Raw genomic sequence first — 10667 nt, 5'->3', positions numbered from 1 at the left:
GGACTCTCAGGAAGTGTAGATGCTGCTGAGCCTTCTTTATGACAGCTGGTGGTGTGTCTCCAGGAGAGGTCAGCAGAGATCTGGCCTCCCAGGAACCCGAACGTGTGGATGTGTCATATTAACATAACATAACATACTAACAAAACAAGTGTAGAGTTGGATTTTTATAGTTGAATATACTATATTACTACTACTACTTCACTACTAATGCTATAATGCTAAAGCAAAGGAAAACAGGCAGATTTTTAGGTTTAACCAGCTTTACAGGAGGATCCAGCAGGTGTTCACATGGTTACAGGAACACTTTTTAAAGCTTTCATGAGTAATTCTAATTCAATAATACATCTTGTGGATTAAGAACTGCTGCTTTCTACATGATCAATAATAATAATAAATAATAGAGAAAACTGTGCAAACAGAGCACCTATTATGAGGTAAGCTAGCATGAAAGTTGGTCTTAAGGTGAGGTTTTTCCTAAAATGAGGAATGGCATGATACAGGGAGTATGTTTAAGTTATTTGAGTTAGATTGAATAAGGTCTTTCTAGCTGGACATAGTCTTCTACAGATCTTAAACTATTTTTTGTTACAAAACAAAAAGTCAGGAAAAACAACTCATGATGCAATCAAATTCAGTCCATAACCATTTGTTGTGTGTCATTTGACACTTTATCTGTACATAGTGTCACAGTTTATGTTTTAATATTCCTATTTTCAGGTAATTTGTTATGTTTTCTGGTTATGTTTTCAGGTTCTTATGTTTTCAGGTCATGTATTTTTGATAACCGGCTCAGCCGCACCTTTTGTTCTTGCCTTTTTTGCGTTTAGAATAAACCTTTTGTTTTGGAAGTCTGCATCTGGGTCCTCCCTTCCACCATCGTTGATGACACATAGACTGAGTCTACTCCTAAAGTTTCTTTTGTTGACATAAAGAATATCATTAATGTCAGTGACAAGACCGTGTGTTTGCATACTGGAGAGCTTGCTCAAATTGAAGCAACTCCAAAGTGTCTGGTATCTAGATGAATATTTGAAACTCTGTGTGACATCTTGTGTCTAATGATGTGGGATGTCATGAAAGATCTGTACTGTATCAGCGTGTTTCAGTTATCTTAAATTTTCTGCTGGATAGCTGAAAACTGGCAGTGCAGCCTTGTATTTTCCTAGATATGGGTCCAATAGGGAAATTTTCCAAACGCCTCACTGTTTCAGATGAGAAACGTATTTAGTTTATTTGCATCAGAGTATGACTCTTGTACTGCAATTCCCTATTTTAGATCAGAGTGACAAAAAATTACTTTAATTCACACAAACGCACTTCCCACAAACGCTTCCCATATTTCTTCATCTCAAATTATCAATGACATTCAAGGAAATGTTCCCATTAATCAGCACTTCCATATTGTATTTGATTAATCTACCTTTGTTAAATGACTCTCCCTCGCACACTAGAGTGTGGGGTTCTGTACTTGGACTAATTCTTTCACTTTATACATGCTTCCATTAGGTAACATTGTTAGACAGCATGGCATAAATTTCCATTGCTATGATGATGATACTCAGCTATCCTTATCTATGAAACCAACCAGTTGGTTAGACTACAAGCATGTTTAAATGACATAAAGAGCTGGATGACTGAATTTTCTCATTTGATTTGACTGAATTATGATTATTGTTATTAGTTTGGTATGAGAATGAATTGGATTCTAACTGGCTTCAGTTGGGCTATAGAGTTGAAGTGCCCTGTGATGGCATTGATGTGATTTGGTGCTATATGATATAATACAAACACACATATAAATAAAACATGTTTGAGTTTGTCCTACTAAGATTTGTATCTAATATACTCTCTTAAAATATATACATATTGTTAAAAAAGTAACATAATCGAACATTCATTTCAAGTAAAAGACTGGATACTGTGTTATTACACGTCACATTTATCTTTTTTATCGTCTTTTTATCAATTTACATAGCGTAACATAGTAAACATTAACAGCTATGAAATTTATGTTTCATTGAGGGTTCTTGGACTGAAAGAGCAGAGTCAAGTGACATGCTGGATTTGTGTCAGATGTTGTTGAAACTATCATGTTTCTGTACTAGAATATATGTACTAGATATGTTTTATAGGCACGCTGTGAGGTCAAATTAAGCTCTTTTTGGCTATTCAAAAAGCATTGACAGGGTCTGGTTGCAGTCTCTTGTTATATTGTAAATGCTTCTAAGATGCAAATACAAAAACCAATAAAAGAAGAATCTATCAAAATTCTCAAACCCTCATCCTCCTGCAGAGGAAGACGCTGTACATTACGTGAGAAACAATTTCTTCAAATGCCTTGATGAATTAACAAATCCTCAACATTGAAAGTTTCAGTGGTCACAGCAGTGGTTTTCAGCAAAATAGTAATTTCACTTATTTCAACTTATTTTTTCTGTTGATTTTTTTGTTTTGTTTTGTGTTCTTAAATTGGAATCTAAAACGTATCTATACATGATGTGGTAATATTAGATATATGCACTGGACATTTTACGTAAATAAAAAAATCTGCCACCCTTCACCTTTATGAGCACACTGACGCCGCATCTTCAGGCAACAGTGTGGTCTGTGTTGTTCTCTGCTGCCCCCTTGTGTTTAAAAGCAGAAACAAAAAAACATACGGTTAAAACGTGAGCAATGCAGTTCGGCTCTTCGGTTTTTCTCTGTTTACTCTTTATTGTTGTGCACTGCACTTGTTCATTATGTACATCCTGTAACAGTAAACAGAACTTAAAAGAAACACACGAACAGAATCTTTACACAATTTAGTAATACTTGAATAGCAGACAGGCAAACACATGACATACAGTACTCAAATTTGATCCATACATACCACAACTTCAAACAACACACATCCACTGACTACAATATAGAGGTTAGCTTTTGAACATACTGTAGCTGTAAGATTGCAGATTCAGACAGCGAGGGAGCTCATGAGGGTTATTTAACATGTAGGTCCTTAGTGTGAATAGAGCAGAGACTACACACCTTCCCATAGGTCACAGAAATAAAGCAGTCTGAGACCCAGTGTCTTTAAAGAGACACAAGACACAAACATTCCCCTATTTTGTGATCCATTTTGAAGAAACATTGCATTACAATAGTCACTCTTTTTTGGGGTTGGTAAGAATTCAGTTAGCATCTTGAATGCAGAGAAATCAAGTTGAAATCCTAGGGTGGAACAAACTCCACAACAACGGGAAAGGATATGGTGCGAAACATCTGATGGTATATAAATGTGTATAGGCAGAAAGTTTGTGCACAGTAATGGAATTTGTCTATGGTACGTAACACCAGTTCTGAGATTTTAGACAGTTGCACTAATGTTCTTTAAAAACCTCAAATCCCTTAAAGGAAGCCGATAATTGTTTTTACATTAAATAAAAAAGAAATTGATTTTGCATATACCTGTCATTCACCCATGAACCACATTCTAGGAATATGAAAGACTTTGTACAGAAGAAAACAGTGTTATGAGTAACTCTCGAAAACATGGACCAAACGCAGAAGGATAACCGTCATATTGAAAAGGAATCTCAGCAGTTATTAATGGACCTCAAAGAGAAATAAGTTCACATCCATTAGGTTAGATTTAATTTATTATAAACAGCACCTGCAGCATGTACAGCTCCTCAGGGCCAAGTATCCAGTACCTTAAGGTGTTAATATGAAATGGTGCCTGATGCCCAAAAACAGTACATCCTGATTATAAATAAAAGTGTCAGTGCAGTGACAGAAATGGCTTACGGAAGTAAATTAAATCAATCAGAAGTTAAAAGTAAAACAATGTGCAGTAGATGCAAATTACTGTTTTGATGAAGATATGATCATGACAGCAGATATATATGAGAAAAGAGTAAAATTTGAAGAAGCATGGACCGATAATGCGTCACAATAAATTGTGAGCAAGTTGTCGACTTAAACATGTGTCCAAAACCCTGAAACTCATTATATAAGCTGATAAGATATGAATTTCAAAGGCTTTTACTCATGAACCACAAAATGAGATATGGAAACAATAAGACACGCGCTCCATCAAAGCTGCACCAAATAACGTTTGTGCTTTCACAGAGCTGCTCTTCATTTGCAAAATCACACTACTTTATGAATGAGTATGCATGAGGCCTCAAGGTGCTTCATGTGAAGAACTGTACATCCTAAATATGCATTCACCAGTTCCCAGCAAGCATGGAAACACACAAAGCTTCATTGCATCAGACACACTAACTTAGTGACTCAACATAATATTATTTTGTTTCAACTGTCATTTAAATATTAAGCTTGAAAATGAAATGTTTCATTTCTATTTTTATTTCAAGAATCCATTTAAACCCTATTTTCTCAATTTTAGTTATCCGCAAATTAACAGAAATGAAAGCCAACCTGTAATCGGTATCAAAACAAGTAGTTGCACTTTGCTTTCATGCTATTTTAACTTTCGCAACACTACGTTAGATCTCTTTAATGAAAAAAGCCTATTTGTTATGCAATACAGGCTTTCCTTCTTTCAATTCATAACTATATTCTGCCGTTTTGTGTATTATTACTTGCAACTTGCAGTTGCATGAAGCATGAATTTGATGTGACCAAATTAAACAAAGTAAAATCTACTTTCCAAATGGCTTGAATGTTGTTAAATGCTTCTTGTGCCTTACAGATCATCTGCAGCTCTGAACCACCACTGTGGAGAAGTCTGTAAAATGTTTGCTCAGTTTACTCCCTGATACGTTTTTCTCTTATCTCGCAAGACCCTTGTCTCTTGCTCTCTTTTGATCTGTTCCCCAGACATCTCGGTGACTTTGATTGTTGCGTTGAGTCAGGGCAAAGAGCTAAAATACGGATAGTGTTGCACCACATACATACAAAGGGTACATCTGGGTCCATCTGTTCAGCATCACTGTCAACATTCTGTTAACATTCAACATAGTCTTTCACCTTTTGTCATTGATTCTGGGCAGGATGTTAAGCATGAGTCAAAGCGCAGGTATAAAGGCAAATGTCATTGCAGTGTGAGGCTGTCAAATGCCGACCAGGAGTGGTAACATTTTTAGGGGTTAAATGACAGAATCAACAGGAACATCCTCACGTCACAATTTTTCCTCTCTTTTGTCTTTTTTAGTAGAGAGGCTTCTGTCCTTGGCTTTCAAATTCTGACCAGGCGTCATTTAGTTCCATGAAAATCATCTTGGCATATTGTTCATATGGTTGTCCTGTTGCCTGTGAAAAAAGAGCAAAAGCACACACAGTTAAACACTTGAAAAAATCTGTGTCAGGCATGTTGCACTTTTAGCGTTTCTATAGTAGAAAGTTGTTTTTTCTTTCTTCTGGCAAACACAAAGAAGATGTTTTGACATTAAACACATGATAGAAATCCTCAAAAGAAACATAACCTTAGATTCAATTGACAGTAAACAATGTGGCAGCATTTTCTCTTCTTGTGAAATTTGGTATTGGTTCAAATTTAGTGCTGATTCACTCATAAGACTTTGGGCTGCAAGGACACATGTTTGCACACGTAACAACTCAAGTAATATACATGTGACAAAGACTAAGACAAGGAGAGAGGGGTGATGTAATGTCTGAGGAGCCATTAGAACTGCAAAGGTTGACTCCTCAAAGCCAGCAAAGAAAATGATTAAAATTCTGCTGTCATGCAGTAATTGATCTGTGGGTATTGATCCTGTGATAGGGTCACTAAAACTCTGCGTGATTGGCTGCATTTTGGTTGGTGCCTGCTCTTTCGTCATGTTAAAAAGGAGGACGGATAAAAGAAGGAGAACCATAGAATTTTCTTCCTGCGTGACAGATCTTGTAGAGAAAAGAAAGTCTGGCCTGAAGCTGATACCACAGGTAAGGACATTTTACTGGAAGATGCTAAGATCCAGATTTTAAAATTCTGATTTTGTTACAGATAGAGATACCAATATATTCTCTGTTCCAAAGAGGAACTTCCTTTGTTGAGTTCTTGGGCTGTGAATAAGTCTCCTTTCACTTTATGTATTTCACAGATTCTGTATCTTCTGGCTTTCAAACTGCAGTTGCTGACAGTGATGTCCACCTCCTGCCTGGAAATCACTTTTACATGAAACAGGAATTTTGAACAAACGGAGAGCAAGAACAGTCACTTAAACAAGAAGAATGTACCATCTCCTTCGTCTCTTGATACTGATTGTAGTTGAGTCTGTGACAGCAACTCCACAGGCCACAAACATAAAAAAAGATGACATCAATGTTTTCCTAACTATGGCGTGGCAAGTAGCCAGCCACCTCCATCCTAACTCCAGCTGCTATGTCTGTGGTCTGATGCCCTACACAGCTGGAGAGGGTTTACCCCTAATGGCACTGCCAGCCTCTGACTGTGACACCTGTCACCTGATGCATATTCACCCAAATAAGCCTTATTCTCATCCTGAATGCCCCAACATTAAAATGAGACCACTTGACTGTTCTAACGGACGTGGAAATTGCAACAGGTGTGTCCAAACACCAAAACCAGTTCCCATACTGCTAATTCCACAGAAGTTCACTTGGTGCCTTGAGAATGATGGCCAGACATCCGTGGGGTATTCAGACTGCCTTAGTACATTTAAATGGAGTCCTGAACAGACCAGGACTGAGTGGAAGTCTCTGGATTCTGCTCCTCACCAGTGTTTGGAAGCAGCAGGAGAGCCTCGGCTCAATGCTTTAGCTCACCGCTCTGCCAGCTGCTCAATCTCCTCTCCTGTAGGCATGTACTGGGTGTGTGGGAATCTTGCATATCCATATCTTCCGGTGGATTACAAGGGTCGCTGCAGCTTGGCATACGTGGTTCCAGCTATGAGAGTGACACACTCTCTGCCAAATAAACTGTCTCGTAACAGAGTACAACGTGGAGCTTCAGATATATTTGGGACACATCATCAGTCACCTTTTAAGAATGCACTTGGTCCTCTTATTCCGTTTTATGGAGTTATGTCAGCATTAGATCAAATTGCTGATTTGTCTCATTCAATAGAAGTCATAGCTAACATAACTGGAAAGGCTCTCATGCTCATTTCAAATGAGCTTGCTTCTGTTAGATTACTGGCTTTACAAAACCGAGCAGCTTTGGATTTTCTATTAGCTGCCAGGGGTGGAACTTGTGCAGTTATCGGCTCTGAATGCTGCACCTTTGTGCCTGACTATAATGTTACAATTGGTGAGATAGTCAACCACCTCCATGAAACTGCAGCTTCTGTTCACCAGGATAGTAGTTCAATACTTGATTTCTTAAAGCCTGCATTTGAATACCTCAGTTATCATACTATTCAGGTGCTGGTTATTTTGGTTGTTTGCATTTTGTCCCTGTCCATCTGTGTTTCATGTGTAAAAAAGATCTTGTTCAGTATGAGGTAAAGCAAAATAAACTTTTTCATGTCCTGCAAAAAAAATGTGACCTTTTTCTCTTTCTATTCTCTTTCAGACATGCCCCCCTTTCCATTAATCTGACAGCAACTCACTGTATTGGTGTCTGAAACCGCAACAGGGTACTTTTCCAAAACAAATTCCAACAGAAATGTCAGATTTAGGGACATTTAAAGATCACTTTCAACGTGGTCCCAGTCTGACCGCAGTGCTTCCCAATAAATTTACTTATTCATAGCACTTAATCTAAACTAAAGAAAGAAAAAAAAACTTCAGTGTTCAATAATCTCTGTTTTTGATCTGACTACATCGTCTTCTCTCATTCAAAGTAGACAGCACAGAGATAATGGTTGAGACAGTGAACCCCAGTGAGGCGAAAGATAAGGGCTTTTTTCATACATAGCACCAACACATTAAGTTGGCAAAAGATAAAAGGACAACAGTGCCTGCGTTAAATGGATTTAATTGTGCATGGACAAAATGCTTTTGTGTGATGGTAAAGACCTTAAGAATCTATTTACTGTGTTGTATCTGGGCTTGCCTTAAAGTATCAAAGAAAATATCTAAATAAATTACAATAACAGAATGTGCTGGGTTCCACCTGATTGATGTAAGTTTGAAATACTTCATTATCTTATCTATTTGTCAGTTGGCTTTTTGCTGCTGGGCAGAAAACACACGATGGGTTCAATCAAAAAATATCTAAACTGCCTGTTTTGACTTTATACAAAGCTAAAAATAGTAGTGAACCAAATAGTTAAGTTGCAAAGCAAAATGACAAAGTTAAAGAAACGTCTCTACACATGCCCTAAAGCAGGGAAACTCCAAACCTGGCTGAAGATATGTGTATATGTAGCTCTTTTACTATGAGATTACAAGCCATTGTTATAAAATTGTTACAAAACTTATAACAGAACTTAATTATAGCCTCATTCCAGTACTGGTCACACACTTAAAAGATGGAAATTAGTAGAGACAATACAACGTGATTAAGGTAAAAATATTTTTCAAAATAAGCTATGTAAGCTATAATGTAATGTGACAACTGAAAAATGCTGAGTATACATATACAGTCGGTTGAAAGAAGTATTTAGCTGCTTTTAAACAATAATGTCCTGATAACTAATTAATTTAGATATTGCCTCTTTTTTCACTATATCGCTTGATGAACAGCCTTTAATTTTGTTGTACCCACTAGAGTACTTTGGTTTAGAACCAGAAAAGTCCTCCATTCTCTTGTTGCTAGTATATCAGTAGAGAAAGAGATTCTCACTGTTTTAAGTTTGAGTTGATGGGTCATTATCTGCCTCACCTTATCTGGGTGAACCACCAGGACTGCTTTACGGTAAACCTTCTTGACCTGCTCTGGAGTAACAAGGTCTGCCATGCCCACAGGCTTCCAGCGGGTCTCTCCCTCCCACAGCACAGTGTGCATGGTGGACAGCAGGGCACGGATATTACGCTCTTTCCCTTCAATCCAGTCCAGGATCTGGGATACAAAGGGGGGGGCAGACATGGAGAACCATTAACCAGCCAGGACCAGATTAGATATGACTATTAGCTTTAATGCATTGAGAAATTTGGGCTACAGTGAAATGCTAAAGAAGTGATTAGACTAACCAAAGTTTGGTCATGGGGGAAGCAGACTATACTACTCCCGGGAATAAAACAATTGTTTCTACTGAATTACAATGGATAAATAACAATAAAAACAGTTGAAATCATATCAGGCCCTAATTCTTACCCAGATGTTGTGACCAAAAAGTCATTGAAACATGATGATGTTTCTCAAACAGTGACAAACTAAACTTTATTTTCATTTGAATCAGAAAATGCATCCTGCCTTTATTTTCTCAGGGTCCATCTCTTTGGCCATCTCCTCCTTCCTCATCTCTGCAATAGTCCTGGGCCCTTTCTTCTCTTTGGTGCCTGCAAAGCCCTGACCAGACAGCAGGTCATCAAAGTTGGCATCTGAGGCTCTGGGCTTTGAGCCTGACACAAAACACACAGACAGAAAACATACTTTTTAAACTCTGACACTTCTCATTATATTCCTTGATGCAGTGTACTAAGGGCATGTAAAAATGAAAAAGTTCATTTCTTTTTAAAAAGACTTTTAAAAAATGCCAAATTTAATTTAAATTTCCTGTTAAAAATTTACAAGACAACAATCCATATCTGTCTTAATCCACATCTTCTTCTCACCCATTCCAGTCTGTGTTTTGACCCCTGCACTGGGAGAGCCTCCTCCCATTGCAGAGAAGCTGACATTATAGTTTGGTCGGTTTTGGGGGGAAGTGTGAGGCATGGAGGTGTGGCTAGGGCTGGGCTTTGGCTGTGGGGTAGGACCCTGTCCTTGGGCTTGCCATGCTCCACCACCTCCACTGCCAGGCTGCCATGAGGGAAAGCTGGCTCCTGTGTGGGGTTGCCAGCCTCCTGCATGCTGAGGAGATGGCGGGGGCCGTGAAGGAGAACCCATTGGTGGGAACGAAGGGGTTGTTCCTGTGGGAGTGGTGGGCTTGCTAGAGAAGCCAGAGCCTCCTGGTGAAAAAGACAGCAATTATGGCATGTGAGGCTGTAGCATAGTGACAAATATTTAAGGAAATGGTGACTGTCAGACCTCCGAGGCTTCCACCCAGGTTGCCGATGTCTGCAAATGGATCCAGGGTGTTTGGCTTGGTTTGGTGGGTTGGGGTGCTGTGCACTGAGCCTGTGGGACTGGTAGTGGCTGACCGACTGCCCATACTGAAGCTTCCTGATAAATTAATCAACAGACAGTAGCGCAGGAGCGGGTATCACATTAACATTCAGTGCTTTGTGTGTTTGTGTATTCACACTCTGTGTGTGTGCCTGTGAGTACCTGTGTTTGTGGTAGCAGGTCTGTTCCAGTCCCATCCTCCCATGGCATTTTGCTGCTGAATGTTGACAGTTGGGGTGGTGGGCGGGACAGGTGAACTCCGACCTGTTCAGGCCCATAAAGGTTTGTTACAGTGAGAGCACACAAGGAATGCCAACTAAGAGACAAGAACCAACACAGCTAGAGAAAATATTATAGCTGAGTATATCTCAGTAGAAGCTGTTTTAAATAAACAAGTTTATTGAAACTTGTTGGTTTCAGGCCAGATTTAGATCCGTGTTCAACACAACAATGCAGTCTATAGATCATAAGTTTTATCAAAAAATAAAAATAATGGCCTTGCTGTGTGAAGTTGAAATGATAGCAATGTATCTTGAGAAAATGTTGT

At 38.7% G+C, this 10667-nt stretch overlaps 2 protein-coding genes across 4 annotated transcripts in view; one reads left to right on the top strand and one right to left on the bottom strand.

Annotated features, from left to right (window-relative positions):
* Positions 1-2690: 2690 nt before the first annotated feature.
* dnajc6 (DnaJ (Hsp40) homolog, subfamily C, member 6) overlaps positions 2691-10667 on the bottom strand; it is a 34621-nt gene continuing 26644 nt past the window's right edge. For all 3 annotated transcript variants that reach the window (XM_072389109.1, XM_072389107.1, XM_072389108.1), the window contains 6 exons: positions 10283-10384; positions 10043-10177; positions 9628-9963; positions 9266-9414; positions 8735-8911; positions 2691-5256 (listed from right to left, as the gene is read on the bottom strand). In XM_072389109.1, the coding sequence (XP_072245210.1) occupies positions 5155-5256; positions 8735-8911; positions 9266-9414; positions 9628-9963; positions 10043-10177; positions 10283-10384 (1001 nt within the window). In that variant the 3' untranslated portion in view covers positions 2691-5154. The remainder of the gene's footprint in view (positions 5257-8734; positions 8912-9265; positions 9415-9627; positions 9964-10042; positions 10178-10282; positions 10385-10667) is intronic.
* On the top strand, positions 5135-7423 carry LOC140311661 (endogenous retrovirus group 3 member 1 Env polyprotein-like). Its single transcript, XM_072389110.1, has 2 exons — positions 5135-5889; positions 6048-7423. The coding sequence occupies exon 2, from the start codon at positions 6178-6180 to the stop codon at positions 7411-7413; it is 1236 nt and encodes a 411-aa protein (XP_072245211.1). The 5' UTR covers positions 5135-5889; positions 6048-6177; the 3' UTR covers positions 7414-7423.

This window comes from Leuresthes tenuis, unplaced genomic scaffold (genome assembly GCF_036924035.1).
Source record: "Leuresthes tenuis unplaced genomic scaffold, fLeuTen1.0.hap1 SCAF_7, whole genome shotgun sequence".
NCBI classification, from domain to species: domain Eukaryota; kingdom Metazoa; phylum Chordata; class Actinopteri; order Atheriniformes; family Atherinopsidae; genus Leuresthes; species Leuresthes tenuis.
Note: the sequence above shows the minus strand (reverse complement) of the source record. Positions and strands in the feature narration are given on the sequence as shown.